General features: G+C 41.3%; 2 protein-coding genes and 1 long non-coding RNA gene across 6 annotated transcripts in view; 2 read left to right on the top strand and 1 right to left on the bottom strand.

The window, feature by feature from the left end:
• The first annotated feature begins 1,269 nt into the window (after positions 1-1,269).
• LOC127921867 (uncharacterized) lies at positions 1,270-4,155 on the top strand. Its single transcript, XM_052505451.1, has 7 exons — positions 1,270-1,277; positions 1,354-1,372; positions 1,566-1,758; positions 1,796-1,963; positions 2,312-2,437; positions 2,521-2,947; positions 3,543-4,155. Exons 1-7 carry the CDS (start codon positions 1,270-1,272, stop codon positions 3,556-3,558), a joined length of 957 nt encoding a protein of 318 aa, XP_052361411.1. The 3' UTR covers positions 3,559-4,155.
• A 12,547-nt stretch (positions 4,156-16,702) lies between these two features.
• LOC127921868 (voltage-dependent calcium channel gamma-3 subunit-like) overlaps positions 16,703-24,188 on the top strand; it is a gene marked incomplete at its 3' end in the record, with an annotated part of 10,511 nt that continues 3,025 nt past the window's right edge. The window contains exon 1 of the mRNA XM_052505452.1: positions 16,703-17,161. Within this exon, the coding sequence (XP_052361412.1) occupies positions 16,909-17,161 (253 nt within the window). The remainder of the gene's footprint in view (positions 17,162-24,188) is intronic.
• Positions 20,103-22,003, bottom strand: LOC127921860 (uncharacterized). Of its 4 annotated transcripts, XR_008109786.1 has the most exons (5): positions 21,860-22,003; positions 21,441-21,710; positions 20,886-21,041; positions 20,417-20,446; positions 20,234-20,274 (listed from the first exon to the last, which is right to left on the bottom strand). It is a non-coding gene; the product is annotated as an uncharacterized LOC127921860 (long non-coding RNA). The 4 variants fall into 4 exon arrangements; XR_008109785.1 differs by lacking the exons at positions 20,234-20,274; positions 20,417-20,446 and adding an exon at positions 20,103-20,202; XR_008109787.1 differs by lacking the exons at positions 20,234-20,274; positions 20,417-20,446 and having other exon boundaries at positions 20,836-21,041; positions 21,441-21,638.

The raw sequence follows: 24,188 nt of genomic DNA on the forward strand, positions 1-24,188 counted from the left end.
ACCCTATAGATGATATAACATGATACTCACCAACCCAGAGTACATCACACAGGTTTAACCCTGTAGATGATATAACATGATACTCACCAACCCAGAGTACATCACACAGGTTTAATTAACCCTATAGATGATATAACATGATACACACCAACCCAGAGTACATCACACAGGTTTAACCCTATAGATGATATAACATGATACTCACCAACCCAGAGTACATCACACAGGTTTAACCCTATAGATGATATAACATGATACTCACCAACCCAGAGTACATCACACAGGTTTAATTAACCCTATAGATGATATAACATGATACACACCAACCCAGAGTACATCACACAGGTTTAACCCTATAGATGATATAACATGATACTCACCAACCCAGAGTACATCACACAGGTTTAACCCTGTAGATGATATAACATGATACTCACCAACCCAGAGTACATCACACAGGTTTAATTAACCCTATAGATGATATAACATGATACACACCAACCCAGAGTACATCACACAGGTTTAACCCTATAGATGATATAACATGATACTCACCAACCCAGAGTACATCATACAGGTTTAATTAACCCTATAGATGATATAACATGATACACACCAACCCAGAGTACATCACACAGGTTTAATTAACCCTATAGATTATATAACATGATACACACCAACCCAGAGTACATCACACAGGTTTAACCCTATAGATGATATAACATGATACTCACCAACCCAGAGTACATCACACAGGTTTAACCCTATAGATGATATAACATGATACTCACCAACCCAGAGTACATCATACAGGTTTAATTAACCCTATAGATGATATAACATGATACACACCAACCCAGAGTACAACACACAGGTTTAATTAACCCTATAGATGATATAACATGATACACACCAACCCAGAGTACATCACACAGGTTTAACCCTGTAGATGATATAACATGATACACACCAACCCAGAGTACATCACACAGGTTTAATTAACCCTATAGATGATATAACATGATACTCACCAACCCAGAGTACATCATACAGGTTTAATCCTGTAGATGATATAACATGATACACACCAACCCAGAGTACATCACACAGGTTTAATTAACCCTATAGATTATATAACATGATACTCACCAATCCAGAGTACATCACACAGGTTTAATTAACCCTATAGATTATACAGTACCTGTCAAAAGTCGGGCCATACCTACTCATTCAAAGGTTTTAATTTTTACTATTTTCTACATTGTAGACATGAAATAGTCAAAGACAGTAACACATCATTACTTTGGAATCAAGGTAGTCAAAAAGTGTTAAACAAATCAAAATATATTTAAGTGAAGGCAGTCATACAACAGTCCATCATTACTTTAAGACATGAAGGTCAGTCAATATGACAGTCCATCATTACTTTAAGACATGAAGGTACAACAGTCCATCATTACTTTAAGACATGAAGGTCAGTCAATACCAGTCCATCATTACTTTAAGACATGAAGGTCAGTCAATACAACAGTCCATCATTACTTTAAGACATGAAGGTACAACAGTCCATCATTACTTTAAGACATGAAGGTCAGTCAATACAACAGTCCATCATTACTTTAAGACATGAAGGTCAGTCAATACAACAGTCCATCATTACTTTAAGACATGAAGGTCAGTCAATACAACAGTCCATCATTACTTTAAGACATGAAGGTCAGTCAATACAACAGTCCATCATTACTTTAAGACATGAAGGTCAGTCAACAGTCCATCATTACTTTAAGACATGAAGGTCAGTCAATACAACAGTCCATCATTACTTTAAGACATGAAGGTCAGTCAATACAACAGTCCATCATTACTTTAAGACATGAAGGTCAGTCAATACAACAGTCCATCATTACTTTAAGACATGAAGGTCAGTCAATACAACAGTCCATCATTACTTTAAGACATGAAGGTCAGTCAATATGACAGTCCATCATTACTTTAGAGACATGAAGGTCAGTCCATCATTACTTTAAGACATGAAGGTCAGTCAATAAGACATGAAGGTCAGTCCATCATTACTTTAAGACATGAAGGTCAGTCAATACAACAGTCCATCATTACTTTAAGACATGAAGGTCAGTCCATCATTACTTTAAGACATGAAGGTCAGTCAATACAACAGTCCATCATTACTTTAAGACATGAAGGTCAGTCAATACAACAGTCCATCATTACTTTAAGACATGAAGGTACAACAGTCCATCATTACTTTAAGACATGAAGGTCAGTCAGTCCATCATTACTTTAAGACATGAAGGTCAGTCAATACAACAGTCCATCATTACTTTAAGACATGAAGGTCAGTCAATACAACAGTCCATCATTACTTTAAGACATGAAGGTCAGTCAATACAACAGTCCATCATTACTTTAAGACATGAAGGTCAGTCCATCATTACTTTAAGACACAGTCCATCATTACTTTAAGACATGAACAACAGTCCATCATTACTTTAAGACATGAAGGTCAGTCAATACAACAGTCCATCATTACTTTAAGACATGAAGGTCAGTCAATACAACAGTCCATCATTACTTTAAGACATGAAGGTCAGTCAATACAACAGTCCATCATTACTTTAAGACATGAAGGTCAGTCCATCATTACTTTAAGACATGAAGGTCAGTCAATACAACAGTCCATTACTTTAAGACATGAAGGTCAGTCAATCTGGAACATTTCAAGAACGTTTAAAGTTTCTTCAAGTGTCGCAAAACCCATCAAGGACTATGATGAAAGTGGCTCTCATGAGGACCGCCACAGGAAAGGAAGACCCAGAGTCACCTCTGCTGCAGAGGATAAATTCATTAGAGGTACCAGCCTCAGAAATTGCAGCCCAAATAAATGCTTCAAAGAGTTGAACGAACAGACACATCTCAACATCAACTGTTCAGAAGAGACTGGGTAAAAGAGGCCTTTATGGTTGAATTGCTGCAAAGAAACCACTACTAAAGGACACCAGTAATAAGAGGAGACTGTGTGAATCAGGCCTTCATGGTTGAATTGCTGCAAAGAAACCACTACTAAAGGACACCAGTAATAAGAGGAGACTGTGTGAATCAGGCCTTCATGGTAGAATTCCTAAAATAAACCACTACTAAAGGACACCAGTAATAAGAGGAGACTGTGTGAATCAGGCCTTCATGGTTGAATTCCTAAAATAAACCACTACTAAAGGACACCAGTAATAAGAGGAGACTGTGTGAATCAGGCCTTCATGGTTGAATTGCTGAAAAGAAACCACTACTAAAGGACACCAGTAATAAGAGGAGACTGTGTGAATCAGGCCTTCATGGTAGAATTCCTAAAATAAACCACTACTAAAGGACACCAGTAATAAGAGGAGACTGTGTGAATCAGGCCTTCATGGTTGAATTCCTAAAATAAACCACTACTAAAGGACACCAGTAATAAGAGGAGACTGTGTGAATCAGGCCTTCATGGTTGAATTCCTAAAAGAAACCACTACTAAAGAACACCAGTAATAAGAGGAGACTGTGTGAATCAGGCCTTCATGGTAGAATTCCTAAAAGAAACCACGACTAAAGGACACCAGTAATAAGAGGAGACTGTGTGAATCAGGCCTTCATGGTTGAATTCCTAAAAGAAACCACTACTAAAGGACACCAGTAAGGCAGTTATGTTTTTTGCGTTATTAGATATTAATTCATGAAAAGGAAGGCAGGTAGCCTAGTGGTTTGACCGTTTTTCCAGTAACTGAAAGGTTGCTGGATCGAATCCCTGAGCTGACAAGGTAAAAATGTGTCGTTCTGCCCCTGAATAAGGCAGTTAACCCACTGTTCCTAGACCAGTTAACCCACTGTTCCTAGGCCGTCATTGTAAATAAGAATTTGTTCTTAACTGACCTGCCTCGTCAAATAAAGGTTACATTTCAAATCAAATTAAAATAAGAAGAGGGTGGCTGCTATAAAGCTGTCATCAAGGGGGAGGAGCTATAAAGCTGTCATCAAGGGGGAGGAGCTATAAAGCTGTCATCAAGGGGGAGGAGCTATAAAGCTGTCATCAAGGGGGAGGAGCTATAAAGCTGTCATCAAGGGGGAGGAGCTATAAAGCTGTCATCAAGGGGGAGGGTGGCTGCTATAAAGCTGTCATCAAGGGGGAGGGAGCTATAAAGCTGTCATCAAGGGGGAGGAGCTATAAAGCTGTCATCAAGGGGGAGGAGCTATAAAGCTGTCATCAAGGGGGAGGAGCTATAAAGCTGTCATCAAGGGGGAGGAGCTATAAAGCTGTCATCAAGGGGGAGGAGCTATAAAGCTGTCATCAAGGGGGAGGGTGGCTGCTATAAAGCTGTCATCAAGGGGGAGGGTGGCTGCTATAAAGCTGTCATCAAGGGGGAGGAGCTATAAAGCTGTCATCAAGGGGGAGGGTGGCTGCTATAAAGCTGTCATCAAGGGGGAGGAGCTATAAAGCTGTCATCAAGGGGGAGGAGCTATAAAGAATCTCAAATATAAAATATATTTGTATTTAACACTTATTTTTGGTTACTACATGTTTCCATACAATGTAGAAAATAGTAAAGAAATAAATAAAATAAAAATAATAATAATACATTTATAATAAATAATAAATAATAATAAAATAAAGAAAAACCCTTAAATGAGTAGGTGTGTCCTATCTTTTGACTGACACTGTATATACATCTTATAGCATTATACACAATGTCATTACCACAACAGCCCCATTCAACAGCAAACTAGCTAAGGGAAACCCAACTAGCCACACCTTCACCCACTAGCTCCCATCAACACGGACTGTACCAACATCACTGGCACCCCTCTGTTCCTGCGGTTTGGTTTAACCCAACAGAACCAAACTAGCTAACGGAAACCCAACTAGCCACACCTTCACCCACTAGCTCCCATCAACACGGACTGTACCAACATCACTGGCACCCCTCTGTTCCTGCGGTTTGGTTTAACCCAACAGAACCAAACTAGCTAACGGAAACCCAACTAGCCACACCTTCACCCACTAGCTCCCATCAACACGGACTGTACCAACATCACTGGCACCCCTCTGTTCCTGCGGTTTGGTTTAACCCAACAGAAACAGAACCAACTCCAGCTGGAACCAACTGGTCTGAAGAGGTTCCAAGAGGAGCCAGGAGACACTGGTTCTCTTCCAGAATGTTCTTCCATTACTCTGTTTGGACTCTGAACTGTCTGGCCTGTTCGCTATGTAGTGGTAACCATGGGAGATAGCTAAAAGCAGAGACATGTGTGTAGAGAGATCAGCTTCTAGAATGTTCAATATTGTTCTCATTCTAGATCTTCACTTAGAGAGCATTGTTTAAATATTCCACATGTAATGTTAATGGGGCGCTAACAACTCTAAATACATGGCTCTGGTTTAAAAGCAGTGCACTATATAGACAATAGGGTGCCATTCATGGGTGCCATGTTCCAGAACTCATATCTTAGTGTTCTAGAACTCATGCTCCAATGTTCTAGAACTCATATCTTATTGTTTCAGAACTCATGTCTTCGTGTTCTAGAAGTCATGCCCCAGTGTTCTAGAACTTATGTCTTAGTGTTCCAGAACTCATATCTTAGTGTTCCAGAACTCATATCTTAGTGTTCCAGAACTCATGCTCCAGTGTTTCTAGAACTCACGTCTTAGTGTTCTAGATTAGAACTCATGGTGTCCCAGTCTTTAGAACACGTCTGGTCTTCCAAACTCGATGCAAAAAAAACTGTCTGACAGAGAGAAGTGAGATCTGATCTGTAGACTGCAGTGCCGAACTCTCTCTGTGCCATTCTTCCCCATGTTCCCCTCTGTTCTCTCTGTTCTCTTGTCTCTTCCCCTCATGCTCTTAGTGTCTCTCTCATGCTCTCTGTTCTAGAACTTATGTCTTAGTCTTCCAGAACTCATCTCTAGTGTTCCAGAACTCATGCTCTCTGTTTCTCTCTCACTCTCTTAGTGTTCTCTAGATCTAGAACTCTGGTGTCCCAGTCTTTAGAACACGTCTCTCTCTGTCAAACTCTGCTCTCTCTCTGAGATCCCTCTTCTCTCCGAACTCTCTCTGTCTCTCTCTCTCTCTCTTCTCTCTCTCTCTGTCCCTCTTCTCTCTCTCTCTGTCTCTCTCTCTCTCTCTCTCTCTCTCTCTCTCTCTGTCTCTCTCTCTCTCTGTCTCTCTCTCTCTCTCTCTCTCTCTCTCTCTCTCTCTGTCCCTCTTCCTCTCTCTCTCTCTCTCTCTCTCTCTCTCTCTCTCTCTCTCTCTCTCTCTCTCTCTCTCTTCTCTCTCTCTCTCTGTCCCTCTTCCTCTCTGTCCTCTCCACCTCTCTCTGTCCCTCTTCCTGTCTCTCTCTCTCTCTCTCTAACCTGTGTGTGTGTGTGTGTGTGTGTGTGTGTGTGTGTGTGTGTGTGTGTGTGTGTGTGTGTGTGTGTGTGTGTGTGTGTGTGTGTGTGTGTGTGTGTGTGTGTGTGTGTGTGTGTGTGTGTGTGTGTGTGTGTATGTGTGTAGTTGCTGTTCGCTAGTCCGGTGTGTTTTTTTTCTAATCCATGAAACCAGCTTCACTACGCCTTGAGAGCTAGCTAACCCCCCATAATATTATCCATTGGTATTCAGTTACCAATGTACTACTTGACGGTTGTTAACCATGGTAACAATTTACCCAACTACTGAGGGTCAGGGTGGGTTTGACTGCACAACTAACTAGTACCTATATCTATATTATACTGTGTATATCTACTGATGTATGTGGCCTGTTGGTGTACTGTACCCTGTATATATCAGTGGTCCCCCCGAATCCCAGAGCTGACAAGGTTAACAGTTAACCCACTGTTTCCCGGTAGGCCGTCATTGCAAATAAGAATTTGTTCTGAAACTGACTAGTTAAATAAAGGTTAGAATAAAAAATAGATACATTTCAGACTCACTTTATCTACTGGTTTCTACCAGTCTTCCATTCAGATAACTGTGTTCTATTGGTGCTCTAGTCTTTTTTAACTCCGCCCCCTTTTCCTAATTTAGGGTGTGGTTACAATGTGGGCGACTCTTCACCCCGTCTCTCTGTAACCAATAGCGCGCCCGGCACTAGTCTCTGTCACCCGCAAGTAGTATTGAGCTACCTGCTTCATCAAATCCTCTGGGATTTCCCAGGGTGCATCTGGCTGAAGAGGTGGAAGAAAAACCCAACAGGAGAAATGGAACCAAAACAGAAATAACTAAACTATGCAACATGGAAATACAAACAAGAACAGGATATGAACGGGCGGAGAGGGCGTGGAGGGGGCAGAGGTCATTCTAAGGTCACGTGTTGCATGCCCTGTGACTGTCATGTCATGTGACTTGAGACATTCTCTTGTTATTATAAAACACCTGGTGTTTGACAACACACTGTCTGGTTATTATACAACACACTGTCTGGTTATTATACAACACACTGTCTGGTTATTATACAACACACTGTCTGGTTATTATACAACACACTGTCTGGTTATTATACAACACACTGTCTGGTTATTATACAACACACTGTCTGGTTATTATACAACACACTGTCTGGTTATTATACAACACACTGTCTGGTTATTATACAACACACTGTCTGGTTATTATACAACACACTGTCTGGTTATTATACAACACACTGTCTGGTTATTATACAACACACTGTCTGGTTTATTATACAACACACTGTCTGGTTATTATACAACACACTGTCTGGTTATTATACAACACACTGTCTGGTTATTATACAACACACTGTCTGGTTATTATACAACACACTGTCTGGTTATTATACAACACACTGTCTGGTTATTATACAACACACTGTCTGGTTATTATACAACACACTGTCTGGTTATTATACAACACACTGTCTGGTTATTATACTGTCTGGTTATTATACAACACACTGTCTGGTTATTATACAACACACTGTCTGGTTATTATACAACACACTGTCTGGTTATTATACAACACACTGTCTGTGTAACGAGTTTCCTCCTCTTCTTCCGAAGAGGAGAGGCGAAACGGATCAGAGGACCAATACGCGGCGTGGTAATTTTCCATGGTACTTCTTTAATGTTTTAAGGTACACATGAACAAACTAACAAAACAAGAAAACGTGAAAACTCAAATTACAGTCCTATCTGGTGCATACACAGAGACAGGAAACAATCACCCACAAACACACAGTGAAACCCAGGCCACCTAAGTTGATTCTCAATCAGAGACAACTAATGACACCTGCCTCTGATTGAGAACCATACTAGGCCTGAAACATAGAAATTCCCAAAACCTAGACAAACAAACATAGACTACCCACCCAACTCACGCCCTGACCATACTAACTAAACACAAAACACAGAAAATAAGGTCAGAACGTGACAGTACCCCCAAAGGTGCGGACTCCGGCCGCAAAACCTGACCTATAGGGGAGGGTCTGGGTGGGCGTCTGTCCGCGGTGGCGGTTCTGGCGCGGACGCGGACCCCACTTCACCCTTGTCTTTGTCCGCCTTATTTTCCGCCTCCGTGGCTTTTCACCATGGCAACCCTCTCAATGACCCCACTGGACAGAGGGGCAGCTCGGGACAGAGGGGCAGGGGCTCTGGACAGAGGGACAGGGGCTCTGGACAGAGGGACAGGGCTCTGGACAGAGGGACAGGGGCTCTGGCGCCTCTGGGCTGAGGGGCTCTGGCGCCTCTGGGCTGAGGGGCTCTGGCAGCGCCGGACAGGCGGGACGTCCGGCAGCGGCGCCGGACAGGCGGGTTATCCGGCAGCGGCGCCGGACAGGCGGGTTATCCGGCAGCGGCACGGACAGGCGGGACGCTCCGGCAGCGGCGCAGGACAGGCGGGACGCTCCGGCAGCGGCGCAGGACAGGCGGGACGCCCGGCAGCGGCGCCGGACAAGCGGGACGCTCTGGCAGCGGCGCGGACAGGCGGGACGCTCTGGCAGCGGCGCCGGACAGGCGGGAGGTTCCGGCAGCGGCGCCGGACAGGCGGGATTATCCGGACAGGCGGGAGGTCCGGCAGCGGCGCCGGACAGGCGGGAGGCTCCGGCAGCGGCGCCGGACAGGCGGGAGCACCTGCAGAGAGGAGACAGAGAGACAGCCTGGTGCGTGGAGCTGCTACAGGAGGCAGCGGCGCCGGACAGGCGGGACGCTCCAGCAGCGGCGCCGGACAGGCGGGAGGCTCCGGCAGCGGCGCCGGACAGGCGGGAGGCTCCGGCAGTGGCGCCGGACAGGCGGGAGGCTCCGGCAGCGGCGCCGGACAGGCGGGATTATACGACAGGCGGGAGGCTCCGGCAGCGGCGCCGGACAGGCGGGAGGCTCTGGCAGCGGCGCCGGACAGGCGGGAGGCTCCGGCAACGGCGCCGGACAGGCGGGAGGCCCGGCAGCGGCGCCGGACAGGCGGAACGCTCCGGCAGCGGCGCCGGACAGGCGGGAGCACCTGCAGGGAGGAGACTGAGAGACAGCCTGGTGCGTGGAGCTGCTACAGGAGGCACCAGGCTGGGGAGACTTTCAGGAGGCTTGGTGTTAGAAGGAGCCTGAAAGACGGGCTGTGGGGAGCACTGGAGCTCTGGTGCGCAACCTTGGCACCACTTCCCCAGGCTGGACAACTACTCGAGCCCGGACCCTCCAGAGTGCAGGCACAGGTTGAACCGGGCTGTGGGTAAGCACGGGAGATCTAGTGCTTACTACACGCACCTCTCCCTAGGCTCCACTCCCACAGTTGCCCGGTACGAGCGGAGCGCAGGCAGAGGACGCACTGCACCCTCCCAGCGCCCCGGAGACACAGCACGCAGAGCTGGCGCAGGATACCTGGACCAAGACTGCGTCTGGCGACCAGACCCGCTGAGCAGGCACCATACGCCCTGGCTCAATGCCCACACTCGCATGGCACTCTCGAGGGGGCTGCCCTATAGCGCACCGGGCTATGGACACGCACTGGCGACACCGTGCGTTCAACCGCATAACACGGTGCCTGACCAGTAATGCGCTGCTCATAATAAGCACGAGGAGTGAGCTCAGGTCTGCTACCTGGCTTAGTACCACCCCTCGTGTGCCCCCCAAAAAAAAATTTGGGGCTGCCTCTCGTACCTGTCGCACTGCCGTGCTGGCTCCTCATATTGCCGCCGATCAGCTTTCGCTGCCTCCAGCTCTGCTTTGGGGCTGCGATTTTCCCAGCCCGTGCCCAGGGTCCCTCTCCGTTCAGTATCTGCTCCCATGTCCAGGAGTCCTGTGATGGTGGCCTCTGTTGTTGATGCTGCTGCTGCTGTCTGTCGCTGTCCTTTACCACGCCGCTTGGTCCGATTGGTGGGTGATTCTGTAACGAGTTTCCTCCTCTTCTTCCGAAGAGGAGAGGCGAAACGGATCAGAGGACCAATACGCGGCGTGGTAATTTTCCATGGTACTTCTTTAATGTTTTAAGGTACACATGAACAAACTAACAAAACAAGAAAACGTGAAAACTCAAATTACAGTCCTATCTGGTGCATACACAGAGACAGGAAACAATCACCCACAAACACACAGTGAAACCCAGGCCACCTAAGTATGATTCTCAATCAGAGACAACTAATGACACCTGCCTCTGATTGAGAACCATACTAGGCAAAACATAGAAATTCCCAAAACCTAGACAAACAAACATAGACTACCCACCCAACTCACGCCCTGACCATACTAACTAAACACAAAACACAGAAAATAAAGGTCAGAACGTGACAGTCTGGTTATTATACAACACACTGTCTGGTTATTATACAACACACTGTCTGGTTATTATACAACACACTGTCTGGTTATTATACAACACACTGTCTGGTTATTATACAACACACTGTCTGGTTATTATACAACACACTGTCTGGTTATTATACAACACACTGTCTGGTTATTATACAACACACTGTCTGGTTATTATACAACACACTGTCTGGTTATTATACAACACACTGTCTGGTTATTATACAACACACTGTCTGGTTATTATACAACACACTGTCTGGTTATTATACAACACACTGTCTGGTTATTATACAACACACTGTCTGGTTATTATACAACACACTGTCTGGTTATTATACAACACACTGTCTGGTTATTATACAACACACTGTCTGGTTATTATACAACACACTGTCTGGTTATTATACAACACACTGTCTGGTTATTATACAACACACTGTCTGGTTATTATACAACACACTGTCTGGTTATTATACAACACACTGTCTGGTTATTATACAACACACTGTCTGGTTATTATACAACACACTGTCTGGTTATTATACAACACACTGTCTGGTTATTATACAACACACTGTCTGGTTATTATACAACACACTGTCTGGTTATTATACAACACACTGTCTGGTTATTATACAACACACTGTCTGGTTATTATACAACACACTGTCTGGTTATTATACAACACACTGTCTGGTTATTATACAACACACTGTCTGGTTATTATACAACACACTGTCTGGTTATTATACAACACACTGTCTGGTTATTATACAACACACTGTCTGGTTATTATACAACACACTGTCTGGTTATTATACAACACACTGTCTGGTTATTATACAACACACTGTCTGGTTATTATACAACACACTGTCTGGTTATTATACAACACACTGTCTGGTTATTATACAACACACTGTCTGGTTATTATACAACACACTGTCTGGTTATTATACAACACACTGTCTGGTTATTATACAACACACTGTCTGGTTATTATACAACACACTGTCTGGTTATTATACAACACACTGTCTGGTTATTATACAACACACTGTCTGGTTATTATACAACACACTGTCTGGTTATTATACAACACACTGTCTGGTTATTATACAACACACTGTCTGGTTATTATACAACACACTGTCTGGTTATTATACAACACACTGTCTGGTTATTATACAACACACTGTCTGGTTATTATACAACACACTGTCTGGTTATTATACAACACACTGTCTGGTTATTATACAACACACTGTCTGGTTATTATACAACACACTGTCTGGTTATTATACAACACACTGTCTGGTTATTATACAACACACTGTCTGGTTATTATACAACACACTGTCTGGTTATTATACAACACACTGTCTGGTTATTATACAACACACTGTCTGGTTATTATACAACACACTGTCTGGTTATTATACAACACACTGTCTGGTTATTATACAACACACTGTCTGGTTATTATACAACACACTGTCTGGTTATTATACAACACACTGTCTGGTTATTATACAACACACTGTCTGGTTATTATACAACACACTGTCTGGTTATTATACAACACACTGTCTGGTTATTATACAACACACTGTCTGGTTATTATACAACACCTGGTGTTTGACAACACACTGTCTGGTTATTATACAACACACTGTCTGGTTATTATACAACACACTGTCTGGTTATTATACAACACACTGTCTGGTTATTATACAACACACTGTCTGGTTATTATACAACACACTGTCTGGTTATTATACAACACACTGTCTGGTTATTATACAACACACTGTCTGGTTATTATACAACACACTGTCTGGTTATTATACAACACACTGTCTGGTTATTATACAACACACTGTCTGGTTATTATACAACACACTGTCTGGTTATTATACAACACACTGTCTGGTTATTATACAACACACTGTCTGGTTATTATACAACACACTGTCTGGTTATTATACAACACACTGTCTGGTTATTATACAACACACTGTCTGGTTATTATACAACACACTGTCTGGTTATTATACAACACACTGTCTGGTTATTATACAACACACTGTCTGGTTATTATACAACACACTGTCTGGTTATTATACAACACACTGTCTGGTTATTATACAACACACTGTCTGGTTATTATACAACACACTGTCTGGTTATTATACAACACACTGTCTGGTTATTATACAACACACTGTCTGGTTATTATACAACACACTGTCTGGTTATTATACAACACACTGTCTGGTTATTATACAACACACTGTCTGGTTATTATACCACACAACAGGTTATTAACAGAGACACACTGTCTGGTTATTATACAACACAGACCTGGTTATTACACAGACCACACAACAGGATTATACAACAGAGACCCCACAACAGAGACCACTCAACAGAGACCACACAACAGAGACCACACAACAGAGACCACACAACAGAGACCACACAACAGAGTCCACACAACAGAGACCACACAACAGAGACCACACAACAGAGACCACACAACAGAGACCACACAACAGAGACCCCACAACAGAGACCACACAACAGAGACCACACAACAGAGACCACACAACAGAGACCACACAACAGAGACCACACAACAGAGACTCCTCAACAGAGACCACACAACAGAGACCACACAACAGAGACCACACAACAGAGACCACACAACAGAGACCACACAACAGAGACCACACAACAGAGACCACACAACAGAGACCACACAACAGAGACCACACAACAGAGACCACACAACAGAGACCACACAACAGAGACCACACAACAGAGACCACACAACAGAGACCACGCAACAGAGACCACACAACAGAGACCACACAACAGAGACCACACAACAGAGACCACACAACAGAGACCACACAACAGAGACCACACAACAGAGACCACACAACAGAGACCACACAATGGAGGCAGAGCAGGAGCTTCACTCTCCCAGACAGAACTTTTTTTGTGTTTTCACTTCTCAAACCTTAATTTATCCAGGATATCCAGCCTTACAGATAACAACATCTATTTTTGTTCAAAAGGGACCCGGATAAAAAAGGTTATTTTAATGAATATGTTGTCTTTCTATCTATGCTAAACCGCTGAGTCAGTTTGTGGTGAGTTTGATGTGTGTGTGTGTGTGTGTGTGTGTGTGTGTGTGTGTGTGTGTGTGTGTGTGTGTGTGTGTGTGTGTGTGTGTGTGTGTGTGTGTGTGTGTGTGTGTGTGTGTGTGTGTGTGTGTGTGTGTGTGTGTGTGTGTGACAGGCTGTGAATGGGTCTGACAAGACAGAAACGGTAACGGTGTTGTCAGAGCTGACAGAAGAGGAGAGAGGTTGGCAGTCCCGGTCCTGTTACACTGTAAAGACACACAGAGTGTTCAACTGGAGAGTGAACCCTCACCGGGATGCTGTTACACTGTAAAGACACACAGAGTGTTCAACTGGAGAGTGGACCCTCACCGGGATGCTGTTACACTGTAAAGACACACAGAGTGTTCAACTGGAGAGTGGACCCTCACCGGGATGCTGTTACACTGTAAAGACACACAGAGTGTTCAACTGGAGAGTGGACCCTCACCGGGATGCTGTTACACTGTAATGACACACAGAGTGTTCAACTGGAGAGTGGACCCTCACCGGGACGAGTTTTTAGCTCTTTCATGACACATCGATCCCTAAAAAAATATATATATAATTTTAATGTAAACCAATAATGATTAATGTAAGGAAGTGGACCTCTCCAAGCCAATAATGATTCATTTACAGGAAGTGGGTCTCTCCAAACCAATAATGATTCATTTACAGGAAGTGGGTCTCTCCAAACCAATAATGATTCATATACAGGAAGTGGACCTCTCCAAACCAATCATGATTAATATACAGGAAGTGGACCTCTCCAAACCAATAATGATTAATATACAGGAAGTGGACCTCTCCAAACCAATAATGATTAATATACAGGAAGTGGACAATCATGATTAAATACAGGAAGTCTCTCCAAACCAATAATGATTCATATACAGGAAGTGGACCTCTCCAAACCAATAATGATTAATGTACAGGAAGTGGACCTCTCCAAACCAATAATGATTCATATACAGGAAGTGGACCTCTCCAAACCAATAATGATTAATATAATGATTACACATATACAGGAAGTGGACCTCTCCAAACCAATAATGATTAATATACAGGAAGTCAAACCAATCATGATTCTCCAAACCCTCTCCAAACCAATAATGATTAATATACAGGAAGTGGACCTCTCCAAACCAATCATGATTAATATACAGGAAGTGGACCTCTCCAAACCAATAATGATTAATATACAGGAAGTGGGTCTCTCCAAACCAATCATGATTAATATACAGGAAGTGGACCTCTCCAAACCAATAATGATTAATGTAAGGAAGTGGACCTCTCCAAACCAATAATGATTAATATACAGGAAGTGGACCTCTCCAAACCAACCAGGAATCAAATGATTAATGTAAGGAAGTGGACCTCTCCAAACCAATACAGGAATGATTCCAAACCAATATACAGGAAGTGGACCTCTCAAACCAATAATGATTAATATACAGGAAGTGGACCTCTCCAAACCAATAATGATTAATATACAGGAAGTGGACCTCTCCAAACCAATAATGATTAATATACAGGAAGTGGATCTCTCCAAACCAATAATGATTAATATACAGGAAGTGGACCTCTCCAAACCAATAATGATTAATATACAGGAAGTGGACCTCTCCAAACCAATAATGATTAATGTAAGGAAGTGGACCTCTCCAAACCAATAATGATTAATATACAGGAAGTGGACCTCTCCAAACCAATAATGATTAATATACAGGAAGTGGACCTCTCCAAACCAATAATGATTAATATACAGGAAGTGGACCTCTCCAAACCAATAATGATTAATATACAGGAAGTGGACCTCTCCAAACCAATAATGATTAATATACAGGAAGTGGACCTCTCCAAACCAATAATGATTAATGTAAGGAAGTGGACCTCTCCAAACCAATAATGATTAATATACAGGAAGTGGACCTCTCCAAACCAATAATGATTCAATAATGATTAATATACAGGAAGTGGACCTCTCCAAACCAATAATGATTAATATACAGGAAGTGGAACTCTCCAAACCAATAATGATTAATATACAGGAAGTGGACCTCTCCAAACCAATCATGATTAATATACAGGAAGTGGACCTCTCCAAACCGAATCATGATTAATATACAGGAAGTGGATCTCTCCAAACCAAATCATGATTAATATACAGGAAGTGGATCTCTCCAAACCAAATCATGATTAATATACAGGAAGTGGACCTCTCCAAACCAATAATGATTAATATACAGGAAGTGGACCAATCTCCAAACCAATACAGGAAGTGGATTAATGATTAATATACAGGAAGTGGACCTCTCCAAACCAATAATGATTAATATACAGGAAGTGGACCTCTCCAAACCAAATAATGATTAATATACAGGAAGTGGACCTCTCCAAACCTACAAACCAATAATGATTAATATACAGGAAGTGGACCTCTCCAAACCAATGATTAATGATTAATATCCAAACCAATAATGGAAGTGGACCTCTCCAAACCAATAATGATTAATATACAGGAAGTGGACCTCTCCAAACCAATCATGATTAATATACAGGAAGTGGACCTCTCCAAACCGAATCATGATTAATATACAGGAAGTGGATCTCTCCAAACCAAATCATGATTAATATACAGGAAGTGGATCTCTCCAAACCAAATCATGATTAATATACAGGAAGTGGATCTCTCCAAACCAAATCATGATTAATATACAGGAAGTGGACCTCTCCAAGGCACCTCCCACTCTGGACTTAGAGCTTCACATTCTGCCTTTGAGTGAGGATGACGGAGTCACTCATTTCCATCCGTCCCTCTAAAGAAGAGAATGCCCGGGACTTTTAACTAATAAACCGTAAGAAAGAGGAGATGAAGAAGGATTAAAAGTTGTTGTGAAACTAGAATCTCCCGCTAACGCTGTTATGAAGCCTGGACTATAAACGAAGTACAGAAAGCCTTTAATGAAGGGCGCGCAGCGGACCGTAACTTCCTTCGCGGTGATGAAGTTGTGTAACCGGGGAGCGCTGATGCTGGTCACCACGGCGTTATCCTTCATAGCGTTCAGCCTGATGACCATCGCAGTGGGAACGGACTACTGGCTGTACTCCCGGGGCATCTGCCGGTCCAAGACGTCGATCCATGACAACGAGACCATCCGCAAGAACGAGGTGGTGATGACTCACTCCGGGCTCTGGCGCACCTGTTGTCTCGAAGGTTAATAACCGGTTGTTTGTTATTGACTGATTTGATTGGATATTTTGATCGAGAGTTTAAATTACAACTATAGCAGTTTGGGTCAGTTTTAAGTGTCGATTTGATTGGATCTTTTGGTCAAGAGTTGTAAACATTCGTGTGGTGTGTGTGTGGATGGGGTCTGGCTCTGCTTTTGATTCCGTAGAGTTTTAAACACCGTCTACATGAGAACAACCTCGTAACCGAGGGAACACCCCCACTCCACTGGGCACCGACATCAGTTCAACGTTCAGTTCTGTTTTACCGGTTCGGTTGAGTTGTCAATTGACCTTTTATTCAACATGAATATCATTGGATTTCAGTTCAAAGTTGCGTGGGAAAAAATAGGAAAATCCCTTTACAATGATGACTTTATGAAAAGCCGATCAGTTTTCCACGTTGACTCAACGTCATCACATTGATTGGTTTATTTTTTTATGATGTGGAAACAACGTTTAAATGTAAAAAAAAAAAATGTGCCCAGACACACAAATCAAATCCAAATGTATTTGTGACACGCGCCGAATACAACTGGTGTAGTAGAGTTTACCGTGAAATGCTGAAGAGCCCTTCACAACCACGAGTTTATAAATACATTGTATTTTACATTTACATTTACATTTAAGTCATTTAGCAGACGCAAGAATACATGGATAATACACCATGAATGGAGCCTTGACTTTTTACACATTTTGTTAAAAGGTGGGATTCAAAATGAATATAATTGTCATTGTTTGTCAACAATCTACACAAAATATATTATATAAATAAAATAATCTCAAAAGTGGAAGAACCTCTCTAACATTTATAATATATATATATATAAATACACGCCGCCTTCGGAAGATATTCAGACCGCTGAACTTTTCCCATGTTACCTTACAGCCTTTATTCTAAAAAAAATATTTTAAAAATGTATTCAGCAATCTACACAAAATAACCCATAATGACAAAAAGCGAAAACAGTTTAAACATATATTTTTTTTGCAAATTAAAAATAAATAAAAAAACAGATACAGTAGCAGTCATGAGTTTTGACACGTCAACTCATTTCAGGGTTTCTTTATTTATTTCTTTATTTTTACTATTTTCTACATTGTAGAATAATAGTGAAGACATCAACACTATGAAACAACACATATGGAATCATGTAGTAACCAAAAAAAGTATTAAACAAATCTAAATATATTTTATATTTATATATATATTATATTACTGCATTGTCGGAACTAGAAGCATAAGGTGAATGCACCAATTTGTAAGTCGCTCTGGATAAGAGCGTCTGCTAAATGACTTAAATGTAAATGTAGAAGCACAAGCATTTCGCTACAGTCGCATTAACATCTGCTAACCATGTGTATGTGACAAATAAAAATTTGATTTGATTTATTTGAGATTCTTCAAATAGCCACCTCTTTGCCTTGATGACAGCTTTGCACACTCTTCGCATTCTCTCAACCAGCTTCACCTGGAATGCTTTTCCAACAGTCTTGAAGTAGTTCCCACATATGCTGAGCACTTGTTTGCTGTTTTTCCTTCACTCTGCATTCCAACTCATCCCAAAACATCTCCATTGGGTTGAGGTCGGGGGATTGTGGCGGCCAGGTCATCTGATGCAGCACTCTATCACTCTGCTTAGTCAAAAAGCCCTTACACAGCCTGGAGGTGTGTTTTTGGGTCATTGTCCTGTTGAAAAACAAATGATAGTCCCACTAAACAGATGGATCGCTGCAGAATGCTGATCTGCCCCTCTCTCTCTCTCTCAATTCAATTCAATTCAAGGGCTTTATTGACATGTGTTAACATTGTCAAAGCAAGTGAGGTAGATAATATATAAAGTGAATATATAAAGTGAAATAAACAATAAAAATTAACAGTAAACATTACACATACAGAAGTTTCAAAACAATAAAGGCATTACAAATGTCATATTATATATATATATATATATATATATATATATATATATATATATATACAGTGTTTTAACAATGTACAAATGGTTAAAGGACACAAGGGAAAATAAATAAGCATAAATATGGGTTGTATTTACAATGGTGTTTGTTCTTCACTGGTTGCCCTCTCTCTCTCTCTCTCTCTCTCTCTCTCTCTCTCTCTCTCTCTCTCTGTCTCTCTCTCTCTGTCTCTCTCTGTCTCTCTCTCTCTCTCTCTCTCTCACTCTCTCTCTCTCTCTCTGTCTCTCTCTCTCTCTCTCTCTCTCTCTCTCTGTCTCTCTCTGTCTCTCTCTCTGTCTCTCTCTCTGTCTCTCTCTCTGTCTCTCTCTCTCTCTCTCTCTCGCTCTCTGTCTCTGTCTCTCTCTCTCTCTCTCTCTCTCTCTCTCTCTCTCTCTGTCTCTCTCTCTCTCTCTCTCTCTCTCTCTCTCTCTCTCTCTCTCTCTGTCTCTCTCTCTCTCTCTCTCTCTCTCTCTCTCTCTCTCTCTCTCTGTCTCTCTCTCTCTCACTCGTCTCTCTCTCTCTCTTGTCTCTCTCTCTCTCTCTCTCTCTCTCTCTCTCTCTCTCTGTCTCTCTCTCGCTCTCTCTCTCTCTCCAAATTTCCACCGGTCTAATGTCCGTGTTTCTTGGCCCAAGAAAGTCTCTTCTTCTTATTGGTGTTCTTTAGTAGTGGTTTCCTTGCAGCAATTTGACGATGAAGGCCTGATTAACAACAGTCTCCTCTGAACAGTTGATGTTGAGATGAGTCTGTTACTTGAACTGTGAAGCATTTATTTGGGCTGCAATTTCTGAGGCTGGTAACTCTAATGAATTTATCCTCTGCAGCAGAGGTAACTCTGGGTCTTCCTTTCCTGTGGCGGTCCTCATGAGAGCCAGTTTCATCATAGTCCTTGATGGTTTTTGCGACTGCACTTGAAGAAACTTTCAAAGTTCTTGACATTTTCTGCATTGACTGACGTTCATGTCTTAAAGTACTGATGGACTGTTGTATTGACTGACCTTCATGTCTTAAAGTAATGATGGACTGTTGTATTGACTGACCTTCATGTCTTAAAGTAATGATGGACTGACCTTAATGTCTTAAAGTAATGATGGACTGACCTTCATGTCTTAAAGTAATGATGGACTGTTGTATTGACTGACCTTCCTGTCTTAAAGTAATGATGGACTATTGTATTCTGACCTTCATGTCTTAAAGTAATGATGGACTGACCTTCATGTCTTAAAGTAATGATGGACTGACCTTCATGTCTTAAAGTAATGATGGACTATTGTATTGACTGACCTTCATGTCTTAAAGTAATGATGGACTGACCTTCATGTCTTAAAGTAATGATGGACTGTTGTATTGACTGACCTTCATGTCTTAAAGTAATGATGGACTATTGTCTGACTGACCTCTCATGTCTTAAAGTAATGATGGACTGACCTTCATGTCTTAAAGTAATGATGGACTGTTGTATTGACTGACCTTCATGTCTTAAAGTAATGATGGACTGTTGTATTGACTGACCTTCATGTCTTAAAGTAATGATGGACTGTTGTATTGACTGACCTTCATGTCCTAAAGTAATGATGGACTGACCTTCATGTCTTAAAGTAATGATGGACTGTTGTATTGACTGACCTTCATGTCTTAAAGTAATGATGGACTGTTGTATTGACTGACCTTCATGTCCTAAAGTAATGATGGACTGTTTGTATTGACTGACCTTCATGTCTTAAAGTAATGATGGACTGTTGTATTGACTGACCTTCATGTCTTAAAGTAATGATGGACTGTTGTATTGACTGACCTTCATGTCTTAAAGTAATGATGGACTGTTGTATTGACTGACCTTCATGTCTTAAAGTAATGATGGACTGACCTTCATGTCTTAAAGTAATGATGGACTGTTGTATTGACTGACCTTCATGTCTTAAAGTAATGATGGACTGACCTTCGTGTCTTAAAGTAATGATGGACTGTTGTATTGACTGACCTTCATGTCTTAAAGTAATGATGGACTGACCTTCATGTCTTAAAGTAATGAGGGACTGTTGTATTTTTCCCTTCATGTCTTAAAGTAATGATGGACTGTTGTATTGACTGACCTTCATGTCTTAAAGTAATGATGGACTGTTGTATTGACTGACCTTCGTGTCTTAAAGTAATGATGACTGACCTTCATGTCTTAAAGTATTTGAGGACTGTTGTATTGACTGACCTTCATGTCTTAAAGTAATGATGGACTGTTGTATTGACTGACCTTCATGTCTTAAAGTAATGATGGACTGACCTTCATGTCTTAAAGTAATGATGGACTGACCTTCCTGTCTTAAAGTAATGATGGACTGTTGTATTGACTGACCTTCATGTCTTAAAGTAATGATGGACTGTTGTATTGACTGACCTTCATGTCTTAAAGTAATGATGGACTGTTGTATTGACTGACCTTCATGTCTTAAAGTAATGATGGACTGACCTTCATGTCTTAAAGTAATGATGGACTGTTGTATTGACTGACCTTCATGTCTTAAAGTAATGATGGACTGACCTTCATGTCTTAAAGTAATGATGGACTGTTGTATTGACTGACCTTCATGTCTTAAAGTAATGATGGACTGTTGTTGACTGACCTTCATGTCTTAAAGTAATGATTGACCTTCATGTCTTAAAGTAATGATGGACTGTTGTATTGACTGACCTTCATGTCTTAAAGTAATGATGGACTGTTGATTGACTGACCTTCATGTCTTAAAGTAATGATGGACTGTTGTATTGACTGACCTTCATGTCTTAAAGTAATGATGGACTGACCTTCATGTCTTAAAGTAATGATGGACTGTCGTTTCTCTTTGCTTATTTGAGCTGTTCTTGTCATAATATGGACTTGGTATTTTCCAAATAGGGCTGTGTCTGTGGATCTGTATACCAACCCTATTGTATACCCCCTACCTTGTCACAGGTGGGTGACACAACTGATTGGTTCAAACACGTTAATTTGTGGATTTTTTCCCCTCAAGGCACACACACTTGAAATCCATTCCAGGTGACTACCTCATGAAGCTGGTTGAGAGAAGGCCAGAGTGTGCAAAGCTGTCATCAAGGCAAAGGGTGGCTACTTTGAAGAATCTAAAATATATTTGTTTAACACTTTTTTTTGGTTACTACATGATTCCATATGTGTTATTTCATAGTTTTGATGTCTTTACTATTATTCAACAATGTAGAAAATAGTTTTAAAAAATAAAGAAAAACCCTTGAATGAGTAGGTGTTCTAAAACCTCTGTGGATCTGTTAGGTTCCCCTCTTGTCCAGGTGGGTGAGGGCAGTGTGGATTCAGATTGCATCCTCTGTGGATCTGTTGAGGCGGTATCAGAATTGAAGTGGGTCTGGGTGTCTAGGATGATGACGTGTGACCAGCCTTTCAAAGCATAATTACAGATGTGAGAGGGGGCAGGGCGATAGTCATTTAGGAAGGTTACTTTGGAGCTCTTAGGGACAAATAGTTCTCGGCTTGATTAGGGATCAGGAGAGATTGGCCTTAAAGACACACACACAGAAAGAGGTCTATTCTGACACACACACACACACATACACACACTAATGTTTGCTGACCTATATCTGTTAAACATTAAAGTGGTTTAATGAGTGGACACGCTGTTAAAGGACATCAATGGTGTGTGTGTGTGTGTGTGTGTGTGTGTGTGTGTGTGTGTGTGTGTGTGTGTGTGTGTGTGTGTGTGTGTGTGTGTGTGTGTGTGTGTGTGTGTGTGTGTGTGTGTGTGTGTGTGTGTGTGTGTGTGTGTGTGTGTGTATTGAGGACCATTGAACAGTTGACAGCCCCTTGGGGAAGATCTCTCCAGGACTGTTAGTGTTGGTCTCTGCTCTGACCTGGCAGTTAGTACTATATATATATTATAGTATGTTTAATGTATACCTGACAGCCCCTTGGGGAAGATCTCTCCAGGACTGTTAGTGTTGGTCTCTGCTCTGACCTGGCAGTTAGTACTATATATATGTTATAGTATGTTTAATGTATACCTGACAGCCCCTTGGGGGAGATCTCTCCAGGACTGTTAGTGTTGGTCTCTGCTCTGACCTGGCAGTTAGTACTATATATATATTATAGTATGTTTAATGTATACCTGACAGCCCCTTGGGGAAGATCTCTCCAGGACTGTTAGTGTTGGTCTCTGCTCTGACCTGGCAGTTAGTACTATATATATTATAGTGTGTTTAATGTATACCTGACAGCCCCTTGGGGAAGATCTCTCCAGGACTGTTAGTGTTGGTCTCTGCTCTGACCTGGCAGTTAGTACTGTATATATATTATAGTATGTTTAATGTATACCTGACAGCCCCTTGGGGAAGATCTCTCCAGGACTGTTAGTGTTGGTCTCTGCTCTGACCTGGCAGTTAGTACTATATATATATTATAGTATGTTTTATGTATACCTGTATGTAGTAATACTAGTACTATATATATATATTATAGTATGTTTAATGTATACCTGTATGTAGTACTATATATATATATATATATATATATATATATTATAGTATGTTTTATGTATACCTGTATGTAGTAATATTAGTACTATATATATATATATATATATTTGTATACTGGGATGTATACCTATGTAGTAATATTAGTACTATATATATATTATAGTATGTTTAATGTATACCTGTATGTAGTAATATTAGTACTATATATATATATTATAGTATGTTTAATGTATACCTGTATGTAGTAATATTAGTACTATATATATATATATATATATATAACATATATATAGTACTAATAGTATTACATACAGTATACATCCCAGTATACAAATATATATATATATATATATATATATATATATATATATATATATATATATATATATATATTTATATATTTATTTGTATACTGGGATGTATACCTGTATGTAGTACTATATATATATATTATAGTATACTGGGATGTATACCTGTATTTAGTAATATTAGTACTATATATATATTATAGTATGTTGGGATGTATACCTGTATGTAGTACTATATATATATATATATA

Source organism: Oncorhynchus keta, unplaced genomic scaffold, assembly GCF_023373465.1.
Source record: "Oncorhynchus keta strain PuntledgeMale-10-30-2019 unplaced genomic scaffold, Oket_V2 Un_contig_2383_pilon_pilon, whole genome shotgun sequence".
Taxonomy (NCBI): Eukaryota; Metazoa; Chordata; class Actinopteri; order Salmoniformes; family Salmonidae; genus Oncorhynchus; species Oncorhynchus keta.